The 19,930-nt window shown below is 36.2% G+C and overlaps 1 protein-coding gene across 1 annotated transcript in view; it reads left to right on the top strand.

The window, feature by feature from the left end:
* Positions 1–13,078, top strand: part of LOC114045420 (transcription factor E2F6-like) — a 32,042-nt gene extending 18,964 nt beyond the window's left edge. The window contains exons 5-7 of the mRNA XM_027865423.1: positions 6,178–6,292; positions 8,388–8,535; positions 12,521–13,078. Coding sequence (XP_027721224.1) covers positions 6,178–6,292; positions 8,388–8,498 — 226 coding nt within the window. The 3' untranslated portion in view covers positions 8,499–8,535; positions 12,521–13,078. The remainder of the gene's footprint in view (positions 1–6,177; positions 6,293–8,387; positions 8,536–12,520) is intronic.
* The last annotated feature ends 6,852 nt before the right edge of the window (positions 13,079–19,930 follow it).

Raw genomic sequence — 19,930 nt, 5'->3', positions numbered from 1 at the left:
TCTTCTTCTTCTTCTTCTTCTTCTTCTTCTTCTTCTTCTTCTTCTTCCTCCTCCTCCTCCTCCTCCTCTTCATTTGGGGTTAAGTGACTTGCCCAGGGTCTCACAGCTAGTAAGTGTCTGAGCTCAGATTTGAATTCAGGTCCTCCTGAATCCAGAGCTGGTGCTCTCTCTACTGTGCCATCAGGCTGCCCCTGATTTGTTTTTTTGAACAAACTTTTCCCCCCACTTCTCCCTTCCCTTCCCCACTTGAACAAGAAGAATAAGAAAATCTTTATAACAAATATGCTTAATCAATATTTTCCATTTTTTCCCCCCAGCTGGTAGAGAAGCAAGGAGAAACAAGCAATACTTGTTTATTGGGAAACCAAATTTTAAAAATCTTCAAATATGCATAATTCAAGGGAAACAAATTCATTAGCTATGCCCACAAATATGTTTCATTCTGTATTTTGAGTCCATAGCATTTATTTGAGGCAATAGTGTTCTTCATTTCAGTCCCTTGGAATCCTGCTTTGTCATTGTATTGATAGAAGTTCTAAAGACTTTTTTTTAAATGTAGCTTTAGTCAATATATATACAATTCTGTTTGATCTAATCTTGCTTTGCAGTACTTCATATGTATCTTATTATATTCCTTTCTATTCATATTTATCTTTTTATGATATTATATCCATTAATATGCCATAATTTACTTTCCAGTCATTGGATATATAATCTGTTTATAGTTCCTTATCATTACAAATAAACAAACCAAATAAACATTCATTCATTCAACAAGTGTTTATTAAGTACCTGTCATGTGCCAGCTTCTATGCCAGGTACTGAGTATACAGAGACAAAAAGAAAACAGTTTTTGCCCTCAGGGGGCTTACATTTTTGGAAAAACATGAACATATGTTCTATACGAAGTAAATCCATACTTGGTTACCATCCTTAATGACCTCTGAGGTATATTCCATCCCTTGAGATCCTAATTGTGTGATTCAGAATTAGAATAACAGGGGCTATTACCATCGAAAGGACAAGGTAAATAAAAAAATCAGCAGAGAAAGAATCAGTAGCGTTTTAGACTGATTAGCCTCCATTAAAAAAATCAAATTATGGTAAGTACAGAATATCCCAAGGCAGTCCATTCTAAATCTGGACATCTTTAATCACAATGCAAAGAGTTTCACCTTTACATTGAGCCAAAATCTTCCTATTTGCAATTTTTATCGTCTGTTCCTAATTCTGCTTTCTAGGGCCAAATAGAAAAAGGTTTTATTCCCTTTCCACAACACAATCCTTAATATAATTGAAGTTAGCTATCATATTCCCCCTAAGTCTCCCATTCTTCAGCATCCACATCTCCATTTCCTTCTATCAATCATTGGTTTCCAATCTTCTTACCACTCTGGCCTTGCTCCTCTGGACACAGACCAGCTTGTCAATGCTTTACTTAAAATGTGGTTCCCAGAACTGGAATACCTCAATACCTCAGACATGGTTTGATCAGGGCAAATTTATCAGAAATATTATATCCTTTCCTTTGGCCACTGTGCCCTTTTAATGCTGCCTAAGGTGTCATTTAATATTCATTTCATTACTCTGGTGTTCTCAGATTTTTTGGACCTTGACTTTGTCGTTCTTCATAAATCCATGAATTTGGCAAGCATGGTTTTATGGCTTCATCTGTGAAAAATGCTGAACAGCCAAGAATCAAGGATAGATCTTGGCGCACTTCATTAGAGACTTCCTTTTACATCAACACATTAATAATTACTTTGGGGCCCAGTGATTCAGTCAGTTCCAAATGTACATAACAGTACTGTCATCTAACCCATATCTCTCCATCCTGGTCATAAGAACATGGGAAGCTTTGTCAGATACTTTTCTTCTTCTTTCTTTCACCTACCCCGATCGGGAGGGGAAAAGGTTAGACGAGACACTGGATTGAATTGGAGAGACTGGACTGAATTGGTAGTACTGAAACCTTTGAAAGTAATTCTGTGTTAGGCATTAGACATCAGCAATTTATAGCATGTATGCCAAATGGCTAACACCTACTTCCAGGGCTGTTGTGAGGATCAAATAAGATAATTGTAGAGCACTTAGTACAGTGCCTGGCACATAGTGCTATGTAATTGTTAGTTATTGTTGTTGTTGTTATTATTTGAAGCACTGTAGTGCCATGAGGACTTTAGGGAAAATGGCAGAGAAGTCAATGTATTCTTGATTTCCACAATCTATCTGTTTTCCGTTTTGCCCCTCAGTACCTTCATGCACTTAGTTTCTTACCCCACTCACTTGCCCCATTGACCATAATCACTTCCTATACCAAACCTAATCAAGGAATTTTGAATTGTAAGGATCCTTAGAGTCCAAGATTCTGATTTTACAGGTGATGAAACTGAAGTTTAGGATGGCTAATTGACTCCCTTATGTAGTAATGGGTAGAGTCATATTTCATTCCAATCATTTTGATTACAAATCCTGTGCTGTTTTCATTCCACCACAGCTGCCTCCAAAAGTTCTATTCCCCAAATGATATTTATACCATTTAGGAGTGACTCTGAGCTAAAATACAGAAATTAGACTGGGATGAATATTAGTCTAGACTAGAAAAACGACTGAATTTTAGATTTCCATGATTTTTTAAGTTAGGCAGTATAGCATTGTGGATGGAGAGTTAATCTGGGATCAGTAATCCTGAGTTAAAATTCTTACTTTAGTGTACAGTAGTTTTATAGCTGAACAACTCACTTAACTTCAAAATACCTACAGACAGCTCTTAAGAATTACAGATGACTTGCTGAACTGAACTGGAGGAAACCATGCAACCATTGCAGACTAGGGTAGTTATAAATTCACTTTATCCAAACTGGGCTCTTGTGACATTATGGCAATCCTTTTATTCCACCTTCTTATTCCACCATGATTTATATCCTATTTTACTCCCCACCAAAGCTTTTCCAAACCTTCTGTTCTCAAACTTCACATACATCTTTCTCACTTCTCAGCTAAGGGTCTTGGATCAATTTTACTAAGGAAAAAAAAAATAAGGAAAAAAATAAGGCTATTTAATATGAGTCAGTCAATAAACATTTATTAAGCACCTTCTGTATGCCAGGCTGTGTGCTAATATAAATTAAAAACAAAGACAATCTCTGCCCATAAGAAGTTCACAGTCCAATGAGTGTTCTTTTCCCAAGTTCTCTTTATATTAATAGCATATGCTGTGTCCCGGCCCCAGTGTGCACTGACAGGTTTGGTCCCCAGAACTTGTTGGCTACCTATTCACTCAGAACCTAAGCATAGTCCTGAGTGGTTAAAGGGTGTGTTTCTAATGCTATAGATCACAAGCCTCCCCCAGGATGCTTGCCACCATGATGATCAGTTAATATCACTTAGACTTAATTAACTTTTAGAGAGCGGTATTTACGAAGGCAGCATACTAAGATGCAAGCTAAGATGCAAAGCATTGCCCCCAAAGTGTGTGATATACGGACCAACTAGTATATATAAAGTCCAGGGAAAAGCTTGAGCTTGCAGAATATATGTGGCAAAGTAGTAACTCGTGTAACAAAGTAGTAACTCACAGTAGTAGTCACCAGTAGTACTTTTTTATTTGGAATTTAGTTGGAATCATCAATCTTCCTTGACTCCCAATGTAGACATTCTATCATCTGTGCTGTAGAGCTGAGGGGAAGTTAGGAAGGCCAAAATTCTCCAGATTCTCGAAAGCTTGCAAGACAAAGATGATTTTGTCTGGCCTCTTCCCCCTCAAACAGTTCCTACTTGGGAGCAGCCCTCTCTCTTCTCCATTACCAGATGAGCAAACCTCCAACTAGTCTGATAGTTTTATGCGGGGCCCATAGTCTCATCCACTTAGAACAGAATTCCTGTTACACCTGTATCACAGAAGAAGGTACCTAGGCCTTGTTCACACTTAGTGAACAGCAGAGATTTTTTCCCCCTTCACTCAGAACATAGCATCTCATCACTTGCTTTAGGGAAGGTAGGATGATTTGTTTTACTCAATCAGCCTCTACCCTTAGATCTCAAAACACTGTGACATCATTCCTTTCTCTCTCCTCTTTTGCCTTAGTTTATGACAATGAGGTGGCCCTTCTTGTCAAGGCTGACTCTTGTATATGTGCCTTTGATTCTGTCTCCTCCCATTTTCTCTAATAGATTGCAGCCTTAATCATCCCTACTCTTCCATTCTCTAAATATCAGCTTGCCTCTACATGCCTGAATTTCCTCCATCCTTAAAAAACTTTATTAGGCTCTGCTATTCCCTCAAGCTATCATCCTATATTTCTCCTCCCTTTCTCAACCAAATTCCTAGAAAAAATTGTCTCTACTCAGTTGTCCCCACTTCTCCTCTTATTCATTCCTTAACCATTTGCAGTCTGGCTTCTGACCTCATCACTCAAATGAAACTGCTCTCTCCAGAGTTACCAGCAGTGTCTTAATTGACAGATCTGATAGTCTTTCCTTAGTCTTGCTTCTTGACCTCTGCTGCATTTGGTACTGTTGACCACCCTCTTTTGGATACTGTCTTCTCTCTGGGTTTTTGTGACACAGCTCTCTTCTGGTTCTCCTGGCTGTTTATTTAACTGCTCCATTTCAGTGTCCTTTGTTGCCTCTTCGTCCGTATCACGCTCTCAACTATGTGTTTCCCAGTATTCTGCTCTGGTTCTTATCTTCTCTCTGTACATTCTTTCTCAGTAACCTCATCAGTTCCCATGGGTTTAATGATCTCTGTGCAAATGACTAGAACTAGGCATTCAGTCGTAGTCTCTCTATTTCCAGTCCCATTTTACAGTATGTCCCTTAGACATTTCAAATTGGATATCCCACAGACATCTAAAACTCAACATGTCCAAAACATAACTCATTATCTTTTCCCAGCCTTCTTCCTAACTGCCTTATATTTGACCCGGGCACCACCATTTTTCTAGTTTATCCAGGTCTTCAACTTTGGAGTCAGCCTCAACTCCTCACTCCTCGTCATCCCACATATCCATATTGAGTTTTCTAGGGTAGATACTTCAGGGTTCATGCATCTTAGTTTTGTATATTGTGTTCTAATTTCTTAGATAGTCCCTTTACTTCCTTAGGAAATGGCTATACAGATTAATATACATCAGTTGATATTTTTGTCTATTGACCTGTATTTTTTTTTGTCATTATAATGCTGGTATTTAACTATAATGGATCTAAGAGGGTTGAATTTTGGAATCTTCATCTTTGTGGTCCTGTTTCTGTTCTATAGATTGTTTTCTATTTGTATGTAAGCTTGTTTTTTTTTCCTCCTGGAAATGATTTTCCAAAATACTCTGAGTTCTTTGATTTTCCAAAATTTTCTTATATGTCAGTAATCCTGAACTGACACTCTTTTGTTGGCATTCATCTCCTTATTCATTTTCTACTGTGCTTAATTTTTATTTTCTTGTATATGTATGTTTGTGTTGGCATTTCTTCTCTTCAAGTTTTCTTTTTTGTTTGTTTGACTGTCTTAATTTTTTTTTGATGTAGTGGCTCCCTGTAAATCCTCAACTCATCATCTTTCTTCTTGACTGGAAAGCCTTTATACTCATTTAGACTGACTACTGCTCTCTATCCTCTTACCAACTTAAGTTTTTTATTCCAAAGATACATTCTCCTTGATTGAGAAAATTAAATAGGAGATAAGTAGTTCTACTTTTTTTCTGTCATTTACATCTGTAAACATCCCACCCTTTGCCCCAAGCAACATGAAATCACTTGTGAAATTTAAAGTATATAAGATATTTTGATAGCCTGATAATCAGAGAAAAGTACTATATTTTTCTTTTATCTCAATATTTAGTGTGCTGTGGAAGCACTTTTCCTTTTCTTTACTTATTTTAACATATTTAGTTAACCAATACCAAAATTTAGATTAAATAAAATAGTGAAAACATAGAAAAACATGAAAAAAAAACAATGAAAACATAGAAAATATAATGAAAACATATCTGTAGCTGGAGTAAGCAATTAAAAATGGCCTACTTGTAATGTCTTTTTAAAAGCCTGCTCCAATTAAAAGAAATAATGGCTTAACTGAGTAATTTCATAGTCTAGGCTATTTAGTTCATGTGATTTAAAAAGTGCTTTGTACCATGAAGCATATATCTTCTGAATTTAGAGAATCCTTGACTAAGAATGTATGCTAGCTTATGTGACCTGTGAAGATATCCATAGCCTTCAGGCATTCCATGAGCAGATTGTTTTTGCAGTCAAAGCTCCAGAAGAAACCAAATTGAATGTTCCACCTCCCAAAGAAGTAGGTATTCATTTATATTTGTTTATAACCTTAATGTTAAAAAATATCAGCATATAAGAGAAATCTCAGCATATTCTCTAGTTTAAATAAGTTTCTGGTACTGTGTCATCTTTCACTTAAGGAATAAGTTTACAGAAGAGCTTAACTGAATATCCACATAATGCCCACCAACTAAGTAAATTAAACTCATTTTTAAAGTACTATAACATAAAAAATCTGAACCTAGGGGAGATGAATCATCATTATTTCATTTTTTCAGGCTTTCTCTGAGTATTGATTATTATGCAATTTTCTCATTTCCCCAGAAAGTAATTCATTCCATAGGGTCATAACATGCTGCAACCAGGTTGTAAATTGGTTCTTTCCTCTTGTTTGTTTTAAATTTTCAGAATGAGTGAAAGAAAAGTATTCTGTGATTCTTTTTTGTGAGGTAGTGGTGATCCTAGATTATCAGAGATAACACATAAACTCTGGCAGGTTTTATCAACTTTTCAACTATAGCCTCAGGGATGGACTTTACATCTATCATATGAAAATCAGCCTTGCTAAATGTGGATTGATCCATCATTGAAAGACTGGCCACAGGGTGATTAATTCTTCGGCCACTGCAATTCATTGAGACTGTCTATTGAGTCTTAAAGAGGTTGTGATCTGTGTAAGAAGAGAAAGTATAGCACACCAATGAAATCGTGAATCTTTGAAGTAAGTTAAAGAGGTGGCCTGTCCAGATGAATGGTTCAAAGCGCCTTAATCACCTGAAGATTATTCTGTTTTATTGTATTTTATTTTTTACTGGACCTGTGATTTCAGCTGTGTAAAGAACTTTCTCTGTGCAGATCAGCATCTTATCACAATTTTGAGTTTTAGTGAGCTGCCTGGGGCACAGAGAGATTTAATCTTTTGCCTTTGTTCATACGTGTCAGAAGTGGGACTTGAACCCTAATCTTCCCAAGACTTGCTTCATGCTACCTCTCATAGCATTTTATAATGTCATAAACTGCTATCTCCCATTTCTTTAGTGCTTTTATCAAAACACTTTCCTCCTTAAGAGAAGCATTTTATTCACAACTACCTTAAGAAGCAGGCGATGTCATACTCATTTAATTTAATTTTAATTCATTTTATTTTGTTTTTGAGGCTGGGTTTTCCTATCTTACCCAAGTTGGAAGTGTAGTGACCACTTAACAGCCATTGCAGACTAGCGTGGAAGCTTTGACTTGCTCATTTTCAACCTGGGTTACCCTCGGGGGCCCACCATATTGGTACCAGACTTAGTTCAGACACCCAATTAACTGTAGCCCTACTATACCTCAGAATTCCCAAGTTCAAGTAATCCATCAGCCTCAGGCTCCCTAAATAGCAGGAATTAACAGGTATTTGCCAGCATGCCTGGCCATATTCATTATAATTATAAGTAGTGCCTTTTAGTTTTCAAAGCAACAGTGTTATCAAATCGATTATCTTATGTAATAATTATCATAACTCACATTTATTACTTTAATGTTTAGAAAGCAATTTCCTCACAAACTGGGGAGATAAACAGAGCAGGTCTTGTCATCCCCATTTTAATAATAACATATTTGCATAGTGCTTTGCTATTTTCAAAGCAAGAATACTATTATATTGTTTCACTAGTGAATACTTCACAACCCCATAAGGTAGACAGGACTGTTTTTCATTTCCATTTTAATATCTTACTTTTATAAAATCTATCTACATTTATCAGTGCTAATGATAAAATTTATTTATTGGACATTTATGTATACGTGTTTGTATAGTGTATTTATCAGTTCCACTGATCACCTGAGAGTTATTCAGGGGAAGTAAACTTTTTACATAGTTAGACTGGCCCCAATACCTTTCATCATGAATATCTACCCTTAAGTCTCATCTACATTTATTAGCCTAGCTGTATTTTGTTATTTTTCAACCTATATTCAGTTTTTCTCATAAAATTGAGTATATAATACAATGGAAAGAATTAAAATAAAAACGCTTGTGAAGATTTACCACAAAGATTGTTTGTCTTAGTGAATGAATAAATATGGTTAATGGAACTCTCATCCATGCTTGTATGTTATGTATCGTTTGATAGGACTCTATCACAGTACATATTAAAAGCACAAAAGGACCCATTGATGTGTATTTATGTGAAATGAAGCAGGATGGTGCAACTGACAACTTGTATGAAGACATGGAACCTTAATTTTTTGAAAACAAGTGTACAGTATATGTTAATTAAGGTAAATAGAAGAAAATTTGATATGATGAGGAAGGAATAAATAACTTTACATACCAGTTAGGTTCAAAATATCCCAAAATTGTTGACTTTATATTATAACCTAACAAATAAAGAAGGAATGTTAACTTAAACACAGACACACAGACAGACACACACACTCTCTCTCTCTCTCTCTCTCTCTCTCTCTCTCTCTCTCTCTCTCACCAGTTCCAGAGGTAAAATGAATGAAACCAACATTACATTCTGAAAACATGGTATTGTGGAATGAATACTAGATAGAGATATGAACTCTTATTCAGATTCCACCACTAAATAACTGTGTATCTCATCCACTTATAAAGAAAATGGAAGGAGGAAGGAAGATCATGAACGTGTCTTATTCACCTGGCTGATAGGACACAGGGAGCTTAAGATAATTGGCCGAGATTCATAGGAATGGACACTTGTTAGAGGAGCCACACTCTCACACAAAAAAAGTCATTTGTAAGCCCGTCAGCCCTTTGTCTCTTTCTTGCTCATTTGGACTTCTTTCTCATCTTTAGAAAACTTTGTTTTCCAGCTTTGTAGTAGATCAGGGCTTTGTTTTTGAGGGTAATCTGAACCCACGTATGGTTCCCTCCCCCTAGGAACAGTTAATGATGACTTGAGACAGAATTACTTGGTGGTCTTCTTTTGCTTACCCAGTTGACCTGAGAAGGTACTCCCTCTCCCACAAATTCTTGGATATTTTCTGCCTTTCTGTTATCTTTTTTTGAGCATGTCAGGAACTGGAGACCTAACTGATAGTGAATTTCCCCAAGACATGGTAATATCTGGTGTGGTGATAGAGTCCCTGCAGAAGCAGACAGCCAAGGTAGACATGTTCAGTTGGTCTAAAAGAGTAGTTCATGAACACTGTTTATCAGCTCTAATTCCTATGTGGAGAAGGGTAAATTTTTAATTCCCTAGGAACTGTGACCATGGCATCTAGCCATCTAGGCAAGAAGAGTAGCATCAGCTTTGGGAGTTGTTGTACAGATAACCCCAAATTCAAGAATTCCCAAGATCAAGAGTTAGAGATTGAAACTCTTTAAGAAAAGGAATGTTTATTTTTTTTGTTTACTTTGTTTCTGATGCATCATACTTTTTGCAGAAAGAAGAGTATCATTTGCATAATTCCTACATAAGCTCCTATGTGGAGAATAAAATCACTGAGTTACTCAGGCAGTACAGGTGCAAAAGAAGGGGATTGCTTGTTTAACATCCCCCAAAAGAAGCACTATGGATTATTAATATCTCCAAGACTATTATTACACATGGGCTCCATCACAAGTCGGAACTCTATGGGAGCTCTCTTTCTACATAAATTTAATAACCACTAGCGAACTAACATTCAAAATCACAATTGAGAATGGCAGTTTAGCATAGTGGCTTAGAGAGGGAGCCTTGGATTCAGGAAAATGTGGTTTCCAGGCATGTGCCTCACACATACTGGCTGTGTGATTATGGGCCAGTCACTTAACCTTTCAGTCCCCACCAAGAACCTTCTGACACAGGAGTTCTTAACCTTTGGTATGTCATAGACCCCTTTGGCAATCAAGTAAAGCCTATATAGACCTCTTTTCAGAATAATATTTTTAAAGGCATGAAATTTTTTAAAAAGCAACAACAACCACCTAGCATTACAAAGAAAACCAATTGTGTTGAAATACAGCTTTCAGAATATTTACTTTATTTTAACATTTATTTAAATATTTAAACAGTCAAACAAGTTCATGAAACTCAGTTTATGAGCCCCTGCTAAGACTTTAAATTGCATTGGTATTGGAAGTTTCTGTGCTGAAATCACGGGTGCAAGCCTCCTCCCCGCAAACATACTTTCCAATTCTGGAATCATAATCAAATCAATAGTACCATTGCTACTGGAAAAGATGTGTCAATCTACTTGCCCAGTAACTTCACTTCTTCTAACTTTCCAAACCAAAATACCACTCTCTGGCTGCCACTTGCTTATATGTTTTGTCTCCTTTTAGAATATAATCTCCATGAGGACAGAAACTACCTTTACTTTGTATTTGTAGTCACAATGCATAGTAAATGCTTAATAATTTTTTTCATTCATAAAAATTTCTTTACATTAATTATGTGGTTTCTTAGGCATAATAATATTCCATTACTTTAACATATTATCTTGGCCATTCCCTGATCATTATACATTATGGATTGTTTCCAGTCTGTTGTTATTACAAATAGTGCTTCTGGGAAAGGTTTGACATAGAAGAAAGAGAACCCAATTTAGGAGTCATAAGACCTTCCTCTTACATTTACTATCTGGGTGACCTAGAACAAATCACTTAACCTTTTTGGGTCTTAGTTTCTTCATCTATAAAAAGGGGATGCTTGGTACATCTCTCACAAGGTTATAAGAATTAAATCAGGTAATGCAACTTAAGCAGTTTATAAACTACAGAGTAAAAAAAAAAGAGTAAAAAAAAGGGCATCTATTTTAGGAAAGTCTTTATATAGGTGGGGTTGTTTTTTCCTTTTAGTAATATCTTCAGTATATAATTTAAGCATTAGGATAGCTGGGACATATGAACATGTACCTATGAACACTTATAACTACCAATTCACAGTTCCACATCAGTGTAATAGTGTGTCATTTTTCTCCACAATTCTGCTAATATTGAATTTTGTGATTTTTAACTCTCTATTCCAATGTAATGAGTACAAAAGTGATTTCTCAAAGTTGCTTCAATTTTTATTTCTTCAGTTTGAGTTTACACAGTTTTTCAGTTGGTTATTGATAATTTGTATTTTTCCATTTGAGAATTGCTGCATTCATAGCTTTTATTCATTGAGGAGTCAGTCTTACTCATGTAAGTTTTTACCATTTCCATGTAGCTTTTGTACATCAGAATTTTATCAGAAATAGTTATTGTCAAGATTTTTTTCTAATCTCTTTCCTTTTAGCTGTGGATGCATAATAATTTGTCCCCTCCTCCATGAGGCCTTTCCTGATCCCCCCACTGTTAGTGCCTTCTCTGAAATTATGTTTTATTTATGTTGTATATACTTTGTATTTACTTGTGTGTGTGTTGTTCCCCCAATAGAATAACGGATTGATTTATTGTTCCAAAGTTATCTATTTTTAGAGAAGCAAATACATCTATTTTGTACCCTATGATTTTTTATTTGTTAAAAATTTTTTATTTTTAACTTGAATAGGTTTTAAGAACTTTTGGGTATTACCATTTTTGCAGAGTAGTAAAATTTTCCACAGTTAAGAAATACTGCTTTAACTCAGCAGTGAAAACTTGAAGTTGGAATTTGTACCACATTCATTGTATGCATCAGGACAAGCAAGGTATATTTTGTGGAAGATTTCTAGATATCAGTTTCAGAGGGTTTCTTTTTATATTTGGGTTATAAACTGAATTGGGAATTTGCTTTTGGTTATTTTTTAGCTAACGATCTCAAAATGTTCTGCCACAACTAATTTATAAAGCTATTATTACTGTTTTAAAGGGGGCAGCTAGGTTGCACAGGGGATAGAGCGCTAGGCCTGGTGTCAGGAAGACCTGAGTTCAAAGCCGGCCTCAGACACATCCTAACTGTGTGATCCCGGCAAGTAACTTAACCTTGTTTGCCTCAGTTTCCTCATCTATAAAATGAGCTGGAGAAGGAAATGGCAAAACATTCCAGTATCTTTGCCAAGATCCCAAATGCAGTCACAAAGAGTCAGATACGACTGAACAACAACATTTTTAAAGTGCATCATTGATTGTATCCAATTGTAAAATTTAAATAGCAGCACTAAAGGTTTCTTGCTATCTGGCTCCCAAAATTTAGCTTTTTTAATAAAGGACCTCCAAATATTTTGCATTTTTCAAAAATGAAACTGCCCATCCTCTTGTCTTTCCTTCTCATCATCTTCTGCTTCTTCATTTGGAAAAATAATCCATTTTGTGATTCAGTGATTGTTCTGTTTGTTCATTGTTTTCCAGAAGGAAATCTTCTGTATCGGTTTGAGTCAAATAGGAAGGCATTTGAACAATCTTGAACAGGTAAACTCCAGGAACATTTGGCAAGTTTGTTTGAACACAAGAGACGGTTAAGTTCACATTTCCAGTTTCAAATTCAGAGCAATAATTTGCCCATGGTGGATTCCTATGCCTAGCTGATATCAACATTAAGGCCACTGGGTCACTTGTACGCACTATTATCAGCCTATTGATTTTTTTTTTGTGGAAAATTGCCCAGTTTGTAAATATTTGTGAAAATTCAACTTAGCAGTGAAGCGAATAAGCAATTTAGCAGCATCTTTCCCACCAGAATAAATGAATAAAAATAATACTTTCAGAAGACAGATTTGTAATTACCTCTAAAGCATAAGCATAAATGTGAAGTTCAAGAAACTGGTTTTTGTGAACTTCCTTTACTATGAAGAATATATAAAACACCCTACTTGAAATGATGCCTTACACAATTTATCTGTTTGTATACAGCTGTTCAAATAAGGGTATGTACAATAAAAGCGATAGCAGGTATCTCTGTATGTATTTGTACAATGTTTAAATAACATAAAATATAAAATATTCACAAAATTTTCACCTTGTACAGTAAAAAATAAAATGTAAATATGAAAAATGATTTCTTTGTTCCATTTAATTTCCAAAGCATTTCAAATTTGTTAATATTATACTCAACATATTTTAATGTATGAATGAAAAACCATTTACTAAACATTTAGTATATGTTAAGCACTGGGCTTACAGTACAAAAGTGAAGTCTGCACTTGAGGAGCTTTTATTTCCAGTAAGAGAACACAAGGGAAAGTAGTGGCCCGGGAAGGGTGATTTGACTTTAAAGTTACTGGGATCATGAGTAAAGCCATTGGGGAGTGGATTGACACATCTTTGACAGTAGCAATGGCAGTATTGATTTGATTATAGTTCTAGAATTGTAAAGGGAGAAGGAGGATCGGTGGTGTGGTACCAGACAGTACATATAGCAAAGTGACTGAGGGGAAGATAGTCAAGGAGTATAGTGAAGCATGGCTAGAACCCTCTTAGATATCATTAAATTAAGAAGCATTTATTAAGGGCCTTCTGTGTGCTAGAAGTATTCTAGGTGATCGGGATACAAATACAAAGAATGAAATAATTCTGACTTTCAAAGATCTCTGAGAGCAAGTCCCCAGGTGAGGGTTCTGTGGGTGAAAGGATTAAGTCCTTCAGGCTATGGTCTCTGCTCCTAGTAGCAAGGTGAATAACTCCTCTTCAATGTAGAGAGCCACGTGAAGCCCTCACCAATAAGGACACCTGGGGCAGTAGCACAGGATTTCCTCCTCCAATGCATGGTATACCCTAAAGTGATAATAACGATATGTTCCCCTTTTTCCTTTTCTCTTTCTCTCTCGTCAGTTGTGTGGTATACACCTTACAAGTGTGAGGTTTTGTTCTCAGTCCTCTTCTCTTTATCCTCTTGCAGTTGATGAGGCCTAACAGAAGTTACTTTCAAGGAAGTACTTGGGAAGGGGTAGACAAGATGGTAGTTAGATAGCAGTTCATTCCAAGGAGGCATCTGGGAGATGTAGTCCAGGAAATCAAGTAGGGGTCCTAAGTGTTCTGAGTGAAATGCATTGTGCAATGACTAATTTGATAGACTTAGCCCTTCTCAGCAATACAAGAATCTAAGACATCTCCAAAGGTCTCATGATGGAAAATGCTATCGACATCCAAAGAAAGAACTATGGAGTTTGAATGCAGATCGAAGCATACTATTTGTTATTTTTATTCCTTCTGTTTTGTTTTGTTTCCTCCTTCTCACGGTTCTTCCTATTGGTTCTAATTCTTCCTTCCAACATGACTAATGTGAAAATATGTTTAATAGGAATGTATATGTAGAACCTATATCAGACTGCGTACCGTCTTGGGGAGGAAGGTGGGGAGGGAGGAGGAGAAAAATTTAAAACTCAAAAGCTTGTGGAAGTGATTGATGATAACTCAAAATAAAATTAATTAAAAAAAAAAGAAATAGTGAAACGAGGGCTTGAGGGGGAACAGCCAAACTGAATCATAGTGCCAAGAGTAAAGTTCAGGATAAAGTAAGAGATTGGTCTGTCAGATGGAGAGCTACACAGGTTCTGAGTATCTGATATACAAGGAATGAAATTAACAAGGCTGGAAATAGACTTTGTTCTATTAGTTTTTAACATAAATGAACTCAGCTTTTTTTTTTTCTTTTGTGAGGCAATTAGGGTTAATTTTGCCCAGGGTCATGTAGCTAGTCAGTGTCAAGTGTTTGAGGCTAGACTTGAACTCTGGTCCTCCTGACTTCAAGACCAGAGCTCTATCCACTGCACTACCTCGCTGCCCCAAACTCAGCTTTTATTTTTTTTAACAGCTGTTTTCCTTATCCCAAACCCTGGGCTTTCATATGATGGACTACTGCAAAAACTATGTATGATGTAGTAATGATGAAAACAGTTAACATTTTTACAGCCCATAAGGGTTTACATCATGTTTTCACAGCCACTATTTGGTATACAATATTGCTGTCCCCATTTTACAAATGAGGAAAGTGAAGCTCTTTAAAAACCAAATGACTTGCCATTGGTCATACAGCTAATGTCAGGAACAGGATTTGAACTCAGGTCTCCTAATTCTAAATGCAAAGGTTGTTCTACTCTGCCATGTTGTGTCTAATTCCCCATTATCCCTCAAAATGATTCATTTGTATCCATTTTATTACACATTATGGTTCCATCTGCAACATCTTGCTAGTGATATTTTTGATTTGTGTCCCTTACAATCACTGGTGCTATTGTATAGTGTTTTTTTCTTGTAGTTTATAGTAAAAATATTAAACTGAAATGTTAAGATTTGAAAGTAAAATGATCTCTATCAATTTATGATGTTTTTAAAGAAATATTAACTTTTGGCCTATATGTACAAAAATATTTATAGCAGCTCTTTTCTGGGGGTAAAGAATTAGGAATTGAGGGATGCCCATCAATTGGGGAACAGCTGAACAAGTTGTGGTATGTGATTATGATGAAATACTATTGTACTATGAGAAATGATGATCAAGATGCTCTCAGAAACTTGCATGGACTGATGCAAAGTGAAATGTACTGTGTACAAAGTAACAGCAAAATTGTAAAATGATCAGCTGTGAATGACTTAGCTATTATCAGCAATACAGTGATCCAAAACAATTCTGAAGGATTTATGATGAAAAATGCTATCCTTCTCCAGAGAAAGAACTGGTGTCTGAAATCTGATTGAAGCATATTTTTTTTTTACTTTATTTTTCTTGAATTTTTTGTCTTAACGTTTTCTTTCACAATATGACTGTTATGGATATGTTTTGCATGACTACACATGCATAACCTATATCGAATTGCTTTCTCAATGGGGGGAGGGTTGGTGAAGGAAGAAGGGAGAGAATTTGAAACTCAAAGTTTTAAAAATGAATGTCAAAAATTGTTTTTACATGTAACTGGGAAAAATATAATACTAAATAAAAGTGAAAAAAGGCAAAAAATAAAATACTAACTTTTGCAAAGGTCAGAATGAAAAGAGAATTTATATATATAATACATATATATATATTTAGTCAAAATAAGGTAGAGCATATAATCTGGATTTTACTCTTGGCTTCTAACTTTAAAATATGAATTAAAGAGATCCAATTGCAACTTAACATACATTATTAATCATCTACTGTGAACAGAGCACTGTGCTAGGAGGTAGGGAAAATAAAATGCCAAACAGGACACAAAAGCCCTCCTTTGATTAAACTTGACAGAATGAAAGTGACCGAAGGTTCTTGAAGGTCACGCCAGTGAAATGCTAACTCTAGTAGGTTCTGACAGTTTAATTCAACAAATGGTAGGTGTGAGGAGCTGGATTGCAAAAACAAACAAAGCAAAACAAAACAAAAAACACCAAACAAAAATGAAACAGTCCTGCTGTTGAGATATTTACATTTTGATGTGGGTTATATAACATTGTATGTAAGTAAATCATAACATAATTTGAGGATGGAGGGAAACAGACACATACACATACACACACAACTGGGAGAGATCAAGGAAAAGTACTTGAGAGAGGTGTAACGTAAACTGACCTTTGAAACAATTAAGATTGAGAGACAAATTGAAGAGGAAGTATGTTCCAAGTTTGCCTCCTCTGGGGGTCCTTCCATTCACACTGAGGAGTCAGGTCCCCCAGAGGGCTCATGGCTGGCTATATCTCCCTCCTCCGGTCTCTTTTCAGAATTCAAAACTCATTCAATAAGAGGACAAGATCCAAAATCCAAAACAAGAGTGAGGCTCTAAAAAAAAAATTTTTTTTTTAAATGGACTAGGCACTTAGAATTAATTACTTGAAGTTTCTAGGACACTAGGAAAACTTTATCTTATGGATCTGTAGTTCTTAAGGATCTCACAATAAAGCAGTCAATCTAGGTCTGTTTAAAAGCAAATGAACACTTGTTAGTGAGGCACCAGCATTTTAAGGATGCAAAATTCATACTTCTCATATTAGCTACAATATCAATATATGTGAAGGATTAAATATTTAACTATGTAAAACTCATCTTAAAAGGAATGGGTCCAACAGTAAAGGAAACACACTGGAAAAACTGATTATATAATTATAACAACTTTTTGTAGTACATCTCAAAACTAGGAAATCCAATAACAAAAGGATATTTTCTCTGGTTGTCCCCTATGCCTCTCTCTCTCCCCTCATCTTTGTTTAGAATTCTCTCCCTCCTCATCTTTGCCTCCTAGCTTCCTTGGCTTCAAGTTCCAGCTAAAATCTCACCTTCTACAAGAAGCCTATCTCAACTCCTCTTAATTCTAGTGCCTTCCCTCTATGGTTTCCTGAGAGCTTAGCTAACTCTTGATAAAATATCTCATACTATTCTTAAGAGAAGATGAAGAAATGTAAACTAGACAATAATACCAATAGATGCATTCCCAAGTGGTTAGGATGGGCTAAAAAAATAGTCATTAATGATTCAATGTCTACTTGGCAGGAGGTCTCCAGTGGAGAGCCCAGGGATCTGTACTTGGCTTAGTACAGTTTAACATTGACATCAGTGACTTGGAGAAAGGAATAAGTGTCATGCTCTTCAAAGCTGGGAGGGATAGTTAACCCACTGTGTGACAGAACCAGAATCCAAAAAGATCTTGACTGGCTACAGAACATAAGGCTTCATCTTAATAGGGATAAATGTAAAGTTTTACATTCTGAGCTCCAACTTCACAAGTACAGGATAAGGGAGATGTGGTTAGATAGCACTTTGTCTGAAAAAGATCACAATGTGATATAGCAGTTGAAAAAAGGTAACGGGATCTTGGGCTACATTGAGATAGGCATAGCTTCTAATAATAGGGAGATGACAGTACAGAGTACATTAAGTACTCTGATGTTTTCAGACTACATCTGGAGTGTTTTATTTACTTTGGGGCACCATAGTTTAGTAAGAACAAATAAATTGGAAATGTCTAACCATAGGCAACCAAGATGGTCCTTAAGTTCATGATGTGTGAATAATCAGTTAAATGAACTGGGGATGTTAGCTAGGAGGAGAGCCTGGAGAACAGAAGACAGAGGCAAACAATAGTTGTCTTGAAGTATTTGAAAGGTGATCATGTAGAAAAGGCATTAGACTTGGGTTGGGGTTTTTTTGGCCCCTTAGAAGCACCAAAGAGCCTCTGACTTTGAGTAGTAGACTACTATGATCAGACCTATGCCTTAGAAAGATTATTTTGGCATCTGGATGGAGAACCCATCTGGATCAACAGTTCTGAGGAGAGACTTGTAGCAAACACACCAATGGAAGGCTGTAACAATAGTCAAAACAACAGGTTATAAGGGTGGTGAGAAAAGGCCTCTGAGAAAAGAGACAGGTAGTTGCAAGAGATGTTATGGAGATAGAGTCAATTAGGTGGCACAGTGGATTGAGCACTGGGAGATACAAGAAGCTAGGTGGCACAATGGATAGAGCACTGGGCTTGGAATAAGGAAGACATCTTCACAAGTTCAAATCCTGCCTCAGACACATTAGATATGTGATTCTGAGCAAGTCACTTAACCCTATTTGCCTCAGTTCCTCTTCTGTAAAATAAGCTGGAGAAGAAAATAGCAAACCACTTTAGTACCTTTGCCAAGAAAACCCCAAAATGGGGACATGAAGAGTGGGACATCACAACAAGGACTGAATAAAAAGTCAGCTACACTTGGTAATTGATTGGCTAAGGGGTACAAGGAAAAAAGAGTTTAGAATGTCCTAAGCTTATGAATCTGTAATTGGGACTGCCCTTAACAGAATTAGGGAAGTTTGAGGAGGAACAGATTTTTGGAGGGGTTGTTACATTCCATTTTAGACATATTGGGTTTAAGTTATTGACTAGACATCCATGTGGGAATGTCCAGTAGGCTATTGGCAACATGAGACTGATGTACTAGTGAGAGATTGGGTATGTCTATGTAGATTTATAAGTCATCTGTGTAGAAACAGTAGTTGAACCCATGAGAATGGAGTGCCCATGAGTGAACCTTAGGGGAATACCATGCTTACAGGAGGGAAAACAGATGAAGCAAAGGAGACTCTTAAGGAGGAGTCAAAAATGTAGGAGGAGAAATAGAAGAGAACAGTGTCATAAAAGCCAAGGGAAAAAAGGAATATCCAGGAGGAGGAGATGGTCAAGGGTGTCAAAAGTTGCCAAGAGGTAGAGGATAAAAACAGAAAAAGACATAAGTATCAACCTCAATTCTAAAGGACTGATGCAGCATAATACCAACCTCTTTACAGAGAGGTGATAAACCGAAGTACGGAGTAAGACATACATTTTTGTATACAGCCAATGTGGGAATGAATTTTGCTTGACTATGCAAATATATTGCAATGGGAGTAAGGATAGGTAGCCAAAAAACAAGAAAGAAGGGTCATTAAAACATAAAAAAATAAACCTGAGAGAACAGAAAGCCAGAAAGAATCTCACATAGGCAGGTCAGCTTTGAAAATTACATGTTGAATTTATTATATACATTTTAAAACAGCAAGCTCTACATAAAAAGGTTCTTAGTTTCATATGCAATTCTTTTTCTGTTCTTCTAAAATGCTCATTTTATTTGGTGTGTCTAAGTTCATAATTTTAAAAAGGAACCATACACACAAAAATCTGTTGATGGAGCCTATATCACCATCACTTTCTTAGTACAGATTCAATGTTAGGGTAAAATAAGTCACTGAACAGTTAACGAAAGATTTCCTTTGTCCTTCTCTGGATTCAACCCACCCTCATTGCTACTTGGAAACTCATTTAGTCATCAAGGACGGATATGGTGGACATGATGACACGCATTGTCTTCAGAAATCCCAAGTTGAAGGGGTTC

Source organism: Vombatus ursinus, unplaced genomic scaffold (assembly GCF_900497805.2).
Source record: "Vombatus ursinus unplaced genomic scaffold, bare-nosed wombat genome assembly UNPS02014778.1, whole genome shotgun sequence".
NCBI lineage: Eukaryota > Metazoa > Chordata > Mammalia > Diprotodontia > Vombatidae > Vombatus > Vombatus ursinus.
Note: the sequence above shows the minus strand (reverse complement) of the source record. Positions and strands in the feature narration are given on the sequence as shown.